Source organism: Anomaloglossus baeobatrachus, chromosome 3 (genome assembly GCF_048569485.1).
Source record: "Anomaloglossus baeobatrachus isolate aAnoBae1 chromosome 3, aAnoBae1.hap1, whole genome shotgun sequence".
Taxonomy (NCBI): domain Eukaryota; kingdom Metazoa; phylum Chordata; class Amphibia; order Anura; family Aromobatidae; genus Anomaloglossus; species Anomaloglossus baeobatrachus.
In genome coordinates, this window is record NC_134355.1 from 215,543,572 (window position 1) to 215,560,979 (window position 17,408).

The 17,408-nt window shown below is 43.9% G+C and overlaps 1 protein-coding gene across 7 annotated transcripts in view; it reads left to right on the forward strand.

Moving 5' to 3' along the window:
• Window positions 1-17,408, forward strand: part of AFDN (afadin, adherens junction formation factor) — a 1,370,646-nt gene that overhangs the window by 706,380 nt on the left and 646,858 nt on the right. For all 7 annotated transcript variants that reach the window (XM_075339717.1, XM_075339721.1, XM_075339720.1 and 4 more), the window contains exon 19: window positions 3,274-3,417. In XM_075339717.1, coding sequence (XP_075195832.1) covers window positions 3,274-3,417 — 144 coding nt within the window. The remainder of the gene's footprint in view (window positions 1-3,273; window positions 3,418-17,408) is intronic.

Here is a 17,408-nt window from a genome sequence, read left to right on the forward strand (position 1 = left end):
TTTCACACTGCTTTTGGGTGACCTTATGCCACTCCTTTTTGCTAGTTTGACCATTTCTCATTTTCAGAAACTAAATACAAAATTTATTGCTTGGAAATTCGGAGAGATTTTCAGTAGCTTAATAATAATAATAATAATAATAATTTTATTCATTTATATAGCGCTATTAATTCCATAGCACTTTACATACATTGGCACCACTGTCCCCATTGGGGCTCACAATCTATAGTCCCTATCTGTATGTCTTTGGAGTGTGGGAGGAAACCGGAGACCCCGGAGGAAACCCACGCAAACACGGGGAGAACATACAAACTCCTTGCAGATGGTGTCCTTGGTGGGATTAGAACCCAGGACTTCAGTGCTGCAAGACTGCAGTGCTAACCACTGAGCCACCGTGCCGCCCCCAGAATATAGAATAAAAGAACAATTTACATTTTACTAAAAAATATATACCTATAAAGAAAAAGGTGTGTGTGTGTGTGTATATATTTTGATATTTTAATATACTGTATATTATATAGACATTACACACAGTTTGTAAACTGTAGAATGGGGCTTTTTACTGACTTGGCTTGCTTCATAGAGGTAGCACAGAAACGCTGTCACTTTAAAAGTCCAGCAGGTTTATTCCAAGTGTCATAAACCAGCACAGATAAAACATAACAGGAGCCTTACCGGCATGAAGGGAACAAAAATAACACACAATTCAGTCCATAATTCCAGGAGGATTTGCAGTCTCCAAATTCACTTTTGTCTGCCAGTGAACAGCACCTCTCTGAGACTCCCTCTGACATACTGTCCACATGTCAAACACACCAACTCCATCTTAATAGGTGACCCACATCTATAGGTGGAGGTATGTGCATGGCCAGGCCTACCCACATCTCCAGCCATCCCTACAACCTGACCCTGATATGCCCTAGTAAGAGTTGTGGCACTACAAGTACCAGAACGGACATCCAGGTTTACACCACTTATGTGATACGTACCAGCCGCCATGCTATACATACATACATAATTAGTTTTGTATGATAGTCCATACATCTGCTCTTTGAATCTGCTGCTAATTAAGGGGGATATTACTCCAATGTTTATGAATGCAAACTTTTCAGATGCACAATCGCATACTGTCTATGCTTTGTTGAGGTATGTGTGTATAGTTTGGTGTTACTTCTACCTTTATTACTATATTGGCAAAATAACTTTATCTGGTATGTATCCCTAATGAACCTATCTAGGGGAAATGCACTGAGTGAAGAGAATACTAGCAGAATAGCTACAGTCTGATATATTTTGTCTACTGTAATAATTAACCCGTTATAGTGTGAAGCACAAAATCAGGGCTATTTATCACCAATCCAATTTGTAGTGAAAAAGGGTCACTTAGGGTCAGCTGCCGTCGAGTGGGGGTGCCATATTGCATCCAATGGGGTGTCGACCTTCACGGATAAGTAGGGGTGAAATAAGGTCTGGATTGTGCTATCCTATTGTGGGTTCTTACAGTTATTATACTGTGCTGCTTTTGAGATATACCGTATTTTTCGCTTTATAAGACGCACTTTTGTACCCCCAAATTTTGGGGGAAAGTAAGGGGGTGCGTCTTATAATCCGAATATACATATATATATGGGGGGGTGTATATATGTATATATATATATATATATATATATATATATATTATATAATATACACTACAGAGTCCAGGGGAGGTGGGGGCAGCTCTGGAGCGCTGCTGGGGGCTGGTGAAAGCTGCAGGCAGCAGCGTTAGATCTCCTGCTCCCGCTGATATAATATACACTGCCGCTGTCCATCACTGTGGTGCTGAAGCCGCACCGCAGTGACGGGGTGGGGAAGCGGCGCATATTATATCTGCCTGTGCTCACCTTTGATGGCACATGCCCCCCTTGTGTTAGATATGGCCCCCATGCTGCTGCACATAGTAAAATAAAACACTCTTTACTTACCTCCTCCAGCGCTGATCTCCCGGTCTCCTGCTGCTTAGATCAGGCACGCAGAGATGATATCACTCTGCTGTGCTGATCACATGACCGGCACCGAGAACCAGGAAGTGCAGGAGGCCGGAGCTCAACCGCACGGAGGGAGACACGAGGGAGGACAGCGCTGCAGAAGGTAAGGAAAGAGTTTATTTTACTAAAAGCAGCAGCATGGGGGCCACATCTAACACAGGGTGATGTGTGCCATCCACAGGGGGCCATGTGCAGCAATAGGGGGCCATGTGCCAGCCACGGGGGGCGTGTGCCAGCCGTAGGGGACAGGTGGCATCACTGGGGGCCGTGTGCCAGCTATAGGGGGCCGTTTGCCAGCCACAGGGGGCCGTGTGCCAGCTATAGGGGCAGTGTGCCAGCCATAGGGGCCGTGTGCCAGAAATAGGGGACATGTGGCATCACTGGGGGCCGTGTGCCAGCCACAGGAGGCCGTGTGCCAGCAATAGGGGACATGTGGCATCACTGGGAGACGTGTGCCAGCACAAGGGGGCTATATTCAATATAAGGTGGCCATATCCAGATTAAGGGGGCTAATTTTAGGATGGGGGGCTATGAGGGACATATACCCTATATGATTTGTTAGACGGACACTGGCATTATAAGACTGACCCCATTTATTAAAAAATTCTCTCTTCCTTCGCCAAATTTGGCGGTGCGTCTTATAATCAGGTGCGTCTTATAAAGCGAAAAATACGGTAGTATGTGTAAACTGTTGTTGATTTGCATAAAGAAAAGGTGGGCCTAACAATTGTACTAGGGTGTGACCCCCTTCTTTTTTCACATTTAGGGAATTTTAGGATCACATAGGGTCAACCGCTGCTGAGTGGGAGCACTATTTAGTGTCCAAGAGAGTCCCGACCTCCGCAGATTGACTAGAGCAAAGAGAGTGTCGGAATTATTTCCCCCTCCCCTTCTCCCTTTCTTGAGTACTACTAATAGAGTTTCTAATTCACTTTTTTTGGATTATGATGTCAAGAAAAAATTGTCCTGTATGGTGTTAGTTTAAAGAAAGTTTGTACTTTGGGCTTTTTTTTTTTTTTTTTTAGATATTTAATAAAATTTATTTTTAAATGGTGTAATGTCTGTGAACCCACAATGATGCCATCACATTGATTATATAAAATCGCCATATATTTTTAATAATGCATTCAATCTATTATTTCTAGCATTTATTGTTCAAAAAGCCATACACTTGTTTCTCTGTATTCAAGAGCTTGGGATAAAAATATTAATATAAAAATTACAGCTGTTTGTCATCTTCTTATAGGCAACAACTCTTCTTACCATGGACAAGTACACTCCTCAAGATATCCCCAACATTAACAATACCTGCTTTAAACTAAACTCCTATCAACTTCAGGCTCTTTTGACAAACTACCACTGTGCCCCAGATGAACCTTATATTCCTACGGTAAATATTAAATTGCATTGAAAACTGCTTGAAATTCTCTTAAGGGGTTTTCCCACAAAGCTCATTTTAATCAAAAGGTCTTGGAATCGTAAGTTACGCAATTGGATGTATCTAAAAGACAATGTCCCTATCTAGAGATAATCCTATATACAGTATGTGTCCCTGCTACATGTACTGGTTAACACATTACCGCCGAAGCCTGTTTTACTTTTTCTGACAAATTTTACAATTTTGTCCAGTATCACTTTATGCGGTAATAATGCTTCAATGGATCCCAATGATTGATAGTTTTTTCGGGACATACGGTACTTAGTAATAAATGTAGGTAATTTTTAAGTTTATTTGTGAAATTCTAGGAAGTTTTGGTCAAAATTTTGCAATTTTCAAACTTTTAATTTTTATGCCCTTAAACCAGAGATTTATGTCACACAAAATAGTTAATAAATAACATTTACAACATGTACTTTACAACAGCACAATTTTTGAATTAAAAAAAAAAAATTGTTAGGTAGTTAGAAGGGTTAAAAGATTATCAGCAATTTCTCCCACAAACTTTAGAAAACCAATTTTTTTTTAATAACTGCACCCCTCAAAGTGCTGAAACAACATCCAAGAAGTTTAACAACTAGGGATGAGAGAATGTATTCGCCCCTATTTGGTAACCGACGGATAGCAGGCTATTCGCACCATTCGGAATCCGACGGATAAAACAACATCCGCTCCGATACTTTCATTTTCATTTCTGACTTCCTGGCACCTGTTTTCCAGCCAATGAACACATCTGATGTTGCTTGCCTTCACAGTAACACCAGCAAGGAGTAAGGACGGGACTCAGCACCAATTCCAGGATAGAAAAAATATAAATCCAACGAAAAATATATAAAAGTGTAGAAACTTTATTCAACGATTAAAAATCTAAGAAAAACATAATCGATTCAATGAAAACATCATGGCTTGACGCGTTTCGGACAGTTGGAATGTAGATAAGTCCTTAATCATAAGCACATTCCAACTGCCGGAAACGCGTCAAGCCATGATGTTTTCATGGAATCGATGATGTTTTTCTTGGATTTTTAATCTTTTACACTTTTATATATTTTTCGTTGGATTTATATTTTTTCTATCCTGGAATTGGTGCTGAGTCCTGTCCTTACTCCTTGCTATTGCCTCTACGGACCTGCCTGTCCGGTGGACATCCTGCATCTCATCTGAACTGAGCGGATACATATATGGGTGACCTGAATTTTTCTTTCTTCCTTCACAGTAATACCGCAGCCATCTTTGTTGTGGTCTTTTGTGATTGGCTCAGCCACACAGTGCTATAGAGGCTATATAAACTGACCATTTTGTGAACATGCAGTCTGTTGGGAGATGGCGGTGTAGATAGACTGTACTGTGTGCGGGCGAGCGTTTATACAGCCAACTAATAATAGTCCTTGTAAGGGCTGAAGATAGTGTGCATTAGCTACTAGCAGCTGTGTAAATCGTACAACCAGGTATAGGGACAGTGCAGTGCATTGTATGACATAGCGTTCCTGCTGCAAAATCCTTAATAGTCTTTGTAAGGGCTGAAACCACCAGTCAGTATCTGCTATCAGCTGCATAAATCGCCAGGCTGCAAAACAGTGTAGGCAGAACCAGCTATAGGGCCAGTGACAGTGCAGTGCGTTGTAGGTGATAGCGATCGTGCTGCAACCGCCTAAATAGTCCTTCTAAAGGCTGAATCCACTAGTCCATATCTGCTATCAGCTGCATAAATCGCCAGGCTGCAAAACAGTGTACAGTCATGGCCAAAAGTTTTGAGAATGATACCAAAATTATATTTGCACATGATCTGTTGCCCTCTGGTTTTTAATTGTTTGTCTGATGTTTACATCACATACAGAAATATAATTGCAATCATATTATGAGTACCAAAAGGTTATATTGACAGTTAGAATGAGTTAATGCAGCAAGTCAATATTTGCAGTGTTGACCCTTCTTCTTCAGGACCTCTGCAATTCTCCCTGGCATGCTCTCAATCAACTTCTGGACCAAATCCTGACTGATAGCTGTCCATTTTTGCATAAGCAATGCTTGCATTTTGCCAGAATTTGTTGGTTTTTGTTTGTCCACCAGTCTCTTGATGATTGCCCACAAGTTCTCAATGGGATTAAGATCTGGGGAGTTTCCAGGCCATGGACTTAAAATCTCTGTTTTGTTCCATGAGCCATTTAGTGATCACCTTTGCTTTATGGCAAGTTGCTCCATCATGCTGGAAAAGGCATTGTTGGGCGCCAAACTGTTCTTGGACAGTTGAGAGAAGTTGCTCTTGGAGGACATTCTGGTACCATTCTTTATTCATGGCTGTGTTTTTAGGCAAGACTGTCAGTGAGCCGATTCCCTTGGCTGAAAAGCAACCCCACACATGAATCATTTCAGGATGCTTAACAGTTGGCATGAGACAAGACTGGTGGTAGCGCTCACCTCTTCTTCTCCTAATAAGCTGTTTTCCAGATGTCCCAAACAATCGAAAGGGGGATTCATCTGAGAAAATGACTTTACCCCAGTCCTCAGCAGTCCACTCCCTGTACCTTTTGCAGAATATCAGTCGGTCCCTGATGTTTTTTCTGGAGAGAAGTGGCTTCTTTGCTGCCCTCCTTGAAACCAGGCCTTGCTCAAGCAGTCTCCGCCTCACAGTGCGTGCAGAAGCACTCACACCAGCCTGCTGCCATTGCTGAGCTAGCTCGGCACTGCTGGTAGTCCGATCCCGCAGCTGAAACAGTTTTAAGATACGGTCCTGGCGTTTGCTGGTCCTTCTTGGGCGCCCTGGAGCCTTTTTGGCAACAATGGAAGCTCTCTCCTTGAAGTTCTTGATGATGTGATAGATTGTTGACTGAGGTGCAATCTTTGTAGCTGCGATACTCTTCCCTGTTAGGCCATTTTTGTGCAGAGCAATGATGGCTGCACGTGTTTCTTTAGAGATAACCATGGTTAACTGAAGAGAAACAATGATACCAAGCACCAGCCTCCTTTTAAAGTGTCCAGTGGTGTCATTCTTACTTAATCATGACTGATAGATCCAGAGTTGTGGAGTCTGAGTCGTGGAGTCGGTAGAAATGTACCGACTCTGACTCCAGCTTTAAAAAAATGTATTAATATTTCATAATTTAACTTTCATATGAATTTTATAAATGTTACTCAAATATATATGTTCTATCAAACTATGAACAACAGTGATAAGCAGTTCTGCTGGAGATAGAGACATTTCTTAAGGCCCCGTCACACTAAGCAACATCGCTAGCAACATCGCTGCTAACGAACAACTTTTGTGACGTTGCTAGCGATGTTGCTGTGTGTGACATCCAGCAACAACCTGGCCCCTGCTGTGAGGTCGTTGGTTGTTGCTGAATGTCCTGGGCCATTTTTTAGTTGTTGCTCTCCTGCTGTGAAGCACAGATCGCTGTGTGTGACAGCGAGACAGCAACAACTAAATGTGCAGGCAGCAGGAGCCGGCTTCTGCAGAGGCTGGTAACCAATGTAAACATCGGGTAACCAAGAAGCCCTGTCCTTGGTTACCCGATATTTACCTTTGACACCAGCCTCCGCCGCTCTCACTGTCAGTGCCGGCTCCTGCTCTGTGCACATGTAGCTGCAGGATACATCGGGTTAATTAACCCGATGTGTGCTGTAGCTAGGAGATCAGGGAGCCAGCGCTAAGCAGTGTGCGCTGCTCCCTGCTCTGTGCACATTTAGCTGCAGCACACATCGGGTAATTAACCCGATGTGTGCTGTAACTAGGAGAGCAAGGAGCCAGCGCTCTGTGTGCGCTGCTCCCTGTTCTCTGCTCTGTTCTGTAGCTCCGTGCACTGGTAACCAAGGTAAATATCGGGTTGGTTACCCGATATTTACCTTAGTTACCAAGCGCAGCATATTCCACGCGGCGCTGCCGGCTGGTCACTGGTTGCTGGTGAGCTCACCAGCAACTCGTGTAGCGACGCTCCAGCGATCCCTGCCAGGTCAGGTTGCTGGTGGGATCGCTGGAGCGTCGCAGTGTGACATCTCACCAGCAACCTCCTAGCAACTTACCAGCGATCCCTATCGTTGTTGGGATCGCTGGTAAGTTGCTTAGTGTGACTGGACCTTTACTTCTTGTGTGTCACTGTTCTCCACTGCCCTTATCTAATCTTATACTTGGTTAACCTCATGCTGCCCCAACCGACCTACTTACAATGTATGAAACTGAAAGTGAAAATATGTTGCAAATTCTTAGTAGTAAAGCTCCTCCACTAGACTAGATCATACTAGGTGTGCGTCTTCCAAGCATCTCACAGCTGCCTGCTACTCAGAAGAGGAAGACTGTAAGAAGTATTATCCTTTCAACAAACTTTGCATCAGTTAACTGTGAGTACATGATGAATAATAACAGTATTACTGACCACTATATCAGTTGTACGACCTGGCAATAATTTTGTACAATTGTTTTTAGGAAAAACAATTGTCATTTGGATTGTGAATGCAGAATTAAAAACCTGAGAATGTCAAAGAAGCATCACATTAAATCAGTTGTATTTGAACATTTCACCATCACTCAAGATAGAAAACATTGTCAGTGTATGACAAATGATCCAGACGAAAACAAATGCTGTGAAGCCAAGATGAGTGCATATTCAGGCAAAGATAAAAATTCTCCTACCAGAGCTTCTAATCTAAAGAGACATTTACAGCGCTTTCATCCAGAAGTGCTGAAAGCAGTGGATGAGAAAGACTGCATCCAACCAATGAACCAGTGCCCAGCTCTTCCAGCCAAACAAAGGAGCAGAGAACTTTGCAGCCATCAGTTGCAAGATATTTTGTCAGTGACAAAGTTACTGTGACAATGACAGTAGATACATTTAAAAAACAGATCATAGAGCTTGTTGTAAAGGATTGTGTGCCTATTTCATTATTTTTACGACCAGCTTTTATGTGTCTGAATGGGGAAATGGCCCGCAAGCTTGGTGTTTCTCTGAAGAGAGAGAGTATTAGAAAATTAGTAATCGAAGAAGCTTTTAAACAAAAGGAAGAGCTTAAAAAAACTCTCAAGGGACGTGTGAGGAAAATCCTGGGATATGAAGAGGAATTATGATTTCCAGTCATAATCGCTCTCATCACTCCATGGCAGTGCCCCTCCCTTCTTGTTCTCAGATGTCCAACATCTGGGAAGGTGTCACATCCCAGCAACACATCCAATGGCCATCTCCTGTGATATGGAGATTAGATGATCTGGGAACAGTGGACACAGGATGACTCCCTGCCGTCACCCTGTAGCAGGGGCTGCTTTCTAATTAGGAAGCTTGGAAGTATCCAGACAGAACGACTCCAGTAAAATTTGGTTCATATCTCGCAAGCCATATTTCCGATAAAAATGGCAGGCATAAAAATGGTGTCTCCGCATGCGGACGATGATGGCGCACCCTTTTTATGGGAGTAAGACCTGGGGAAATACCCCAGGCGTGATATCAGCCAATGGGGAACTAGTAGACAAGTCATGAGTCCTCTCGTTCTGTAGCTAAATTCATAACTGTCACAATGAGAGCATTGGCGTCTGCCTACGATGTTCCCAGGCCAAGTTATGACCCATATCCCCTGTTGTGGATATTATCCATAACTCCAGCCAGGGGTGGAGCAGTGCTCCCTCTGAGGTCACAAAGGTAGGAGGGGACCTGGATTTACCCAGGTTGCTAACCCCAATTTGGCCATTTTCCAGGGTTCTTTTGCTCGGGGGTCTGGTCAGGGAAGACCTGTGAGGGAGATCCTGGAAACCTGGTCCACGGCGCCCCCCTGTGGCCAGACGCACAAGGTAACTGCTCGAACTATGTATGCCTGTTTGTAAACCATGCTTTAATTGTAACTGTACTCTGACCTATGTATATTCTGTAGATCCCCTATTGTGTATATTGTAGTTTATAGTGTGGCTTAGGCCGATTAAATTATATAATTAATCTTGGGCAGTTCTGTTATCTCGATCTTGAATCCCACGCCTGTGTGTTCGGCTAATAGTTACCGTAAGTTGGTTGGTGGCAGCGAGTTGTGCCAAGGATTATTGTGGGGCGGCCAGTGAGAGGCGAGGAGGTTCTTATATATTCCGTCCGCGGAGGTCGGAGGAATATATACCCTGCTCTCACCGGGAACCCTTCAATAATCGGCATAAGTAGTATAGCGGCCTCTTTGCTTATTGTCGGGCAATTCCATAATTGGCCTGACTATAAGATAGGCGCTAGAGAGCGCGTCACGTGCTCTGTCTGTCGGTCGGGAGGTATAAAGGAGGGGTGACCCCCACTTGTTACCCCCCGATCGTGACATTGGTGGCCAGCACGGGGGAGTTCTGAGTGACCCCCCGGTGGTTCGTGACAGGACGCTTTCTGTTTCTTAAAATGGATGCCTGCACACGTCAGAGAGTGAACTATTTTGCCATCAATATCCAATTTGTTTGTGACAAAAATGAAAATAGTTACCAAGACATTGGCAGTAAAAGACACCAAAGCTCATCACACCAGTGAATTTCTCCAGGTCTTGGTGGAAAAGGTTCTGCAAGACTATGAACTTAAAAAAGAGCAAGTTCTTTCTGTCGTAACTGACAATGCTTCAAATATGATAAGTACTATTAAGCTAATGAATGAGAGTAATGATGGTGACCAGCAGCTAGAAGAACATTCTGGGTCCACAGACACTCAAATGTTTGAAATAGAGGAACACAGTATTGTAACTGAGGAGCAAACTGAAGTTGCGTCAGATGAACAGCAACATGATAGTTTAGATGATCTTGTTGAAACTGTGTCAATATGTTCTTTCATTCATCACATGCGTTGTGTTGTGCATACGCTACAGCTGGCTATAAGAGACAGTCTGCAAGAAGGACATGCTGCTGCACTGATTGGCAAGGTGAGAAAATTGGCTACTGTTGCCAGAACCCTAAAGTTGACTCAATTTTGAAGAGACGTGCTGGAAAAGGGGCAATTATTGATCAAGCCACACGATGGGGCAGTACTTACTTAATGATTCAGCACTTGGTTGAACTGAAAATCTTTCTTGTAGACATGGCTAACCCTCAACTGACGCTAAATGAAAGTCAGTGGAATCAGGTGACTGAGCTGGAAAAATTGCTAGAGCACCCATTTACAGTGACTAAAAAATTACAAGCAGAGAACTTAACTCCAGGTATTTTCTTAAAGGAGTGGAAGAACCTGATGTTTCGCCTGTCCCAAAGAGGAGGGTTAATTGCAAGTGGCATTGCTACATCAATGAAACGGAGAGAGGAGCTACTATTACAAAATAACATTCTTTTGGCAGCTGTTTATGTAGACCCAATGCATTGGATTCTTCTAGATGATCAACAGCTAAGTAAAGGAAAAGAAGCTCTGTTTGCAATAGCAGTAAGGATGAAAGGGTTGCAGAACAGTCAGGAGGAACAAGAAGAATTTGGTCGTCCTGCCACATCTTAACCCTCATCATCAACTGATGAAGAATTTAATTTCGAAAAATATTTGGATCACAGGGACCATGCAAAGCGTTCCCGCATAAAAGAAGAGTCATCCCCATCAAGGAACACAGCCAGTACATTTCAGCAGAATTTTTCATGTGCACTAAAAGAAATTGAGAAATTTGACCGTTCATCAAAAATAACAGTGCAACAAGTGATTCCTCTGTATCCTGACATTGCCAGAGATGTTGCCCGAGTGGTTACTGCTTTGCCACCAACACAAGTTAGTGTAGAGAGGTTGTTCTCTGCTCTCATATTAATTAGGACAGAGGCAATACTTTTTCTGAGGACAAATTTATATTTTTCTTCTTAACTGCATAAAAGTGTTTATTGCATATTTACTTAACTTTTATAAACTTTTATAAACTGTATTTGCTATATTCTAATTGTATTCTAATAAATGTAGTTTTTGCTCTAAGTGGTCTGATTACTTATATGATGGTGAGAAACTGAATAAGCACAATGTTAATATTTTTCAACAGTAAATTTGTTGTCATGAATTGGCCATTTATGAAGGAGCCGGAGTCAGTCGGAACCTGATAAAATCCAGGAGTCGGAGTCGCAACTGTGGCTTACCGACTCCACAGCCCTGGATTGATCGCCAGCCCTGTCCTCATCAACACCCACACCTGTGTTAATGGAACAATCACTAAAACAATGTTAGCTGCTCCTTTTAAGGCAGGAATGCAATGATGTTGAAATGTGTTTTTGGGGTTGAAGTTCATTTTCTTAGCCAATATTGACTTTGCAAGTAATTGCTGTTAAGCTGATCACTCTTTATGACATTCTGGAGTATATGCAAATTGCCATTAGAAAAACTTAAGCAGTAGACTTTGTAAAAATTAATATTTGTAGCATTCTCAAAACTTTTGGCCATGACTATATGCAGAACCAACTATAGGGCCAGTGACAGTGCAGTGCTTTGTAGGTGATAGCGATCATGCTGTAAACTCCTAAATAATTCTTCTAAGGGCTGAAGCCAGTAGTCAACTCCATAAATTGCCAGGCTGCAAAACAGTGAATGCAGAACCAGCTATAGGGTCAGTGTTAGGCTATGTGCGCACTTTGCGTCGAGGTAGTTGCAGTTCAAAAAGCATCCTCTGGAAGAAAGGACTATGCTTTTAAGCTTAAAAATGCACGTAAAAGGCAAAGAAAGTAGCCTATGCGCACCTTGCGGTTTTCATGAGTTTTTAGTGCTTTTCCGGTGCTTTTAGAAACGCTGCAGTTTTGTATTAAATTGAATGGATGGGAAACGCAGCCAAAATGGCAAAAATAATTGACATGTTGCTTCTTTAAACGCTGAGGTTTTGCCCAAATTTATGCAAATTAAACGCAGCGTTTTGAACAGCAAAGTGTGCACAAGAAAGCTCAATGTCCCATTGACTTTGCTTGAAAAGCATAACGCAAGCATTTTGGCATGAAACCGCTGCAGTTGAAAGAGCAGTGGAAAAGCAAGTAAAAAAAGCAAAGTGCGCACATAGCCTAAGTGCAGTGCTATGTTAGGTTAGAGAGATCCATCTGTAAACCAAAAAAAAATAAAAATCCAATCCTCTTATTAGTGCTGCATACGGTCTGTTAGTGCAGTGCAGGGGTGGGCAATTAATTTTCACATGGAGCCGCATGAGAAATTGTGATGGTTTTAGAGGGCCGGACTAATATAATTAACTCAGTTTTACCCAATACTGTATATAGTATATATACTATCCCTTCATAAACAAACAGTAAGTTACGGACTGTGTGACCCCCCTCGTGGCCCTGCACGCACACATGCAGACATGTCCATTTTTTTTTCCGTCAGAACGGGTGTCACACGGATCGCACACTGATGTGATCTGTGTGACATCAGTGTGACAAGTATCAGAGAAAACACAGGTCTTTTTAATAAAAAATATTTTCTATATTTACCCCTTTCCAGTGCTCTGTCTCTGGCTTTGCTGCCTCCCGCTCCTTATCGCCGGTAATTATACTCACTGAATATTCACTGCAGTGAGCAGCTGGAAGCAGGGACAGCGCATCGCTGGGTGTGTATACAGGTGTGTGTGTGCATGTGTGTGTGTGTGTGTGTGTGTATGTGTGTGTTGAGAACCTTGACGCCGGAGCACCTCGGGGACTCGTCACAGTTCCCAATGAACTCTGATGAACCCGTGAAGCTGTAGCGTGGGTGTCGCAAGGGGGTCATCAGAGTTCATTGGAAACTCTGATGACCTCTTGGAGGTCACTGTGCTTGCGGAATACTCACCTGTCCCTGCGGTGATGTCCTCAACGGTGCTGTGCCCGGAGCTGCCACCGCGATGCTCCGGCTTCCAGGTCCTGAGTGCGGTGAATAATCGATGAATGAGCGGGGGTCAGGAGCAGGAGGCAGCAGAGCCGAAGAAAGCAGGTAAATGTGGAAAATCTTTTTATTTCACAGACTCATGTTTTCTTCGGTACCTGACACATGTATGCAAACAGGTACCGGAGAAACGCAATCAGGCCCTGTAATGGCGGCACGCCGCTGCAGGGGGCGGGGAGGGAGCGCGTGGTACCCGATGTAACTCCAGTACCATTCGCAGGTACGGGCTTTTCTCTGCGCTGATTCTAAGTACCAGACCCGCTCTAGTTGTGTTTGAGCTCCACACGGAGCCAATGTCGGGAGCTCCACAATCAAGTGTCTGCTCTCAGCAGCAGGGGTGGACACTGACAGCTTGGAGCCCCTGTGCAAGAAATTGTATCTGGCCCCCCCCTTCTATGGCGACAAAGCTGCATATAGTATAAATACACACACACATTTTATACATGTCTGTCTATCTCTTTCCCCGTCTGTCTATCTGTCAATTTCCCTGTCTGTCTCTTTCCCTGTCTGTCTCTTTATCCTCTCGTTCTCTGTTTCCCTGTCTCTTTCCCTCTGTCTCTTTCCCTGTGTCTGTCTCTTTCTCTGTCTCTTACCCTGTCTGTCTCTTTCCCTTTCTTTCCCTGTCTGTCTGTTTCCCTGTGTCTGTCTCTGTCTTATTGTGTCTGTCTCTTTACCTGTCTGTCTCTTAACCTGTCTCTCTCTTTCCCTGTCTGTCTCTTACCCTGTCAGTCTGTCTCTTTGTCTGTGTCTGTCTCTTTGTGTCTGTCTCTTACTCTATCTATGTCTGTTTCTTACCCTGTCTGTGTCTGACTCTTACCCTGTCTGTGTCTGTCTCTTTCCCTGGCTGCATTGTGACACGCCAACATCTAATATATAAAGCTGAATATGTGTGTGTGTGTGTGTGTATGTGTATGTCTGGGATTGGCATCTGCACCGTCGCAGCTACAGTCACAAAATTTTGCAAACACGTCTGGACCCCAAGAGCATCATAGGCTATGTTTTGAGGGGAAATTTTAACCCCGCACTTAAAAGTTATTTGCCAAAAAACCTGCCTCCATTAAAGCGAATGGAGCTGGGAGCCACAGTGCAACCAGATCTTCATAAGAATGCGCAGCCATGCCCTTATATGGAATGTTGACGTGTCACAATGCAGACAGGGAAAGAGGCAGACACAGGGTAAGAAACTGACATAGACAGGGTAAGAGACAGACACAAAGAGACAGACACAAAGAGACAGACACAAAGAGACAGACACAAGGAAAGAAAGGGAAAGAGACAGACAGGGTAAGAGACAGACAAAGAGAGAGACAGAGGGAAAGAGAGAGACAGAGGGAAAGAGAGAGACAGAGGGAAAGAGAGAGACAGAGGGAAAGAGAGAGACAGAGGGAAAGAGAGAGACAGAGGGAAAGAGAGAGACAGAGGGAAAGAGAGAGACAGAGGGAAAGAGAGAGACAGAGGGAAAGAGAGAGACAGAGGGAAAGAGAGAGACAGAGGGAAAGAGAGAGACAGAGGGAAAGAGAGAGACAGAGGGAAAGAGAGAGACAGAGGGAAAGAGAGAGACAGAGGGAAAGAGAGAGACAGAGGGAAAGAGAGACAGAGGGAAAGAGAGACAGAGGGAAAGAGAGAGACACAGGGAAAGAGAGAGACACAGGGAAAGAGAGAGAGACACAGGGAAAGAGAGAGAGACACAGGGAAAGAGAGACAGACACAGGGAAAGAGAGACAGACACAGGGAAAGAGAGACAGACACAGGGAAAGAGAGACAGACACAGGGAAAGAGAGACAGACAGATGGACAGACAAAGCGATAGAGAGAGACAGAGATATATACAGAGTGGGAGACAGACATTATAATTACTTTTATATCTATTTGTTTTGTGTTTTTTGTTTGCAGAATACATTTTTGTTAATACATTCTATTTTGTTAACAGCAGTTATTAACCCGGGCAAAGCCGGGTAGTACAGCTAGTCTAATATATAAAGCTGAATGTGTGTGTGTGTGTATGTCCGGGATTGGCATCTGCACCGTTATAGCTACAGCCACAACATTTTGCACACTCACACGTCTGGACCCCGAGAGCGTCATAGGCTATGTTTTGAGGATAAATGTTAACCCTTTAAATTTTGACACAGATCTACCTCTCTGGACCTGACATTACCTCTCTACTAACCAAAATCCCACAATGTCTGTCTGCTATTTCATCCTTTTTCTCTGCACGATTCCTAAAACTTAACATGGACAAAACAGAGTTCATTGTCTTTCACCCTCCTCATCTCCTCCAACAAGCCTTTCCATCAAACTTGATGGTTGCTCACTCTCCCCAGTCTCACAAGCATGTTGCCTTGGAGTAACCCTCGACTCTGCTCTATCCTTCAAGCCACACATCCAAGCCCTCTTCAACTCATGCCGATTACAACTCAAAAATATCTCCCGCATCCGTGCTTTCCTTAACCAAGAATCGGCAAAAACATTAGTGCATGCCCTCATCATCTCCCGCCTTGAACACTGCAACCTCCTGCTCTCTGGCCTCCCTTCCAACACTCTTGCACCTTTCCAAACTATCCTAAACTCTGCGGACCGCCTAATCCACCTCTCCCCTCGCTACTCCCCAGCCTCGCCTCTCTTCCAATCCCTTCACTGGCCTCCCATCACCCAACGACTCCAGTTCCAGTTCAAAACATTAACAATGACATACAAAGCCATGCACAACCTGTCTCCCCCCTACATCTGTGACCTAGTCTCCCGGTACCTACCTGCACGCAACCTCAGATCCTCACAAGATCTCCTTCTCTGCTCCTCCCTTATCTCCTCTTCCCACAATCGCGTACAAGATTTCTCCCGTGCATCCCCCATACTCTGGAATGCTCTACCACAGCACATCAGACTCTCACCTACCGTGGAAAGCTTCTAGAGGAACCTCAAGACCCACCTCTTACAACAAGCCTACAACCTACAATAGCCCTCAGTCCAGTAGACCACTGCGCAACCAGCTCTGTCCTCACCTATTGTACCATCACCCATTCCCTGTAGACTGTGAGCCCTCGCGGGCAGGGTCCTCTCTCCTCCTATACGAGTCTGTTTTGTACTGTTAATGATTGTTGTACGTATACCCTCTTTCACTTGTAAAGCGCCATGGAATAAATGGTGCTATAATAATTAATAATAACCCCGCGCTTTACAGTTATTCGCCAACAAACCTGCCTCCATTAAAGCGAATGGAGCTGGGAGCCACAGTGCAGCCAGAACTTCAGAAGAATGCGCAGCCATGCCCTTATATGGAATATTGGAGTGTGTCAATGCAGCCAGGGAACGAGACAGACACAGACAGGGTAAGAAACAGACACAAAGAGACAGAAACAGACAAAGAGACAGACTGACAGGGAAAGAGACACACAGACACAGGGAAACAGACAGACACAGAGGGAAAGAGACAGATAGGGAAAGAGAGAGACAGACAAAGAGAGAGACAGAGAGATATATAGAGAGGGGAGACAGACAGAGAATGGGAGAGAAACAGAGAGACAGTTACTATCCCGGGCAGCGCCGGGTGCTATGTTTTGAGGCGAAATTTTAACCACGCGCGTTCCAATTTACCAATCAATTTTGCCCCTATCTACATAATGGGGAAAAAGTGAAACGAAAAGTGTTGGGGGCAAATTGACAGCTGCCAGATGTGAATAAGGGGGACTTAAAAAATGAGAGCGATGGCGCCAAAGAGTATATACCGTACAGTTGCTCAGGTGGGGCCCCGACATGGGATACTCACCACACTTGGGGATATGAATACACACACAAAATGCGCCACACATTACCACGCACTTGAACACATATACCACCCTCAGCACACATTTCACCACACATACACCAACCTCGCCACATAATCGCCCTAAAACACACACAAGTCTGATATTATCCTTCAAAAATAAAAATCTGATTAATAAGCAGCCAAATTACAAGAACAACAATTGAATAAATGTGCCATATAGGAAATACGGCAGCTGTCAGTCACATGACCTGTCTATTTTGTGTATGCGTGAGCTAATATATACTGTCAAGGGGAATGGCTTTCTGTTGCCTGGAGATTTATCAGGCTGCCAATAGCAACCAATCACAGCTTACCTTCTATTTTGCTACAGTTAATTAATCTGAGCTCTGATTG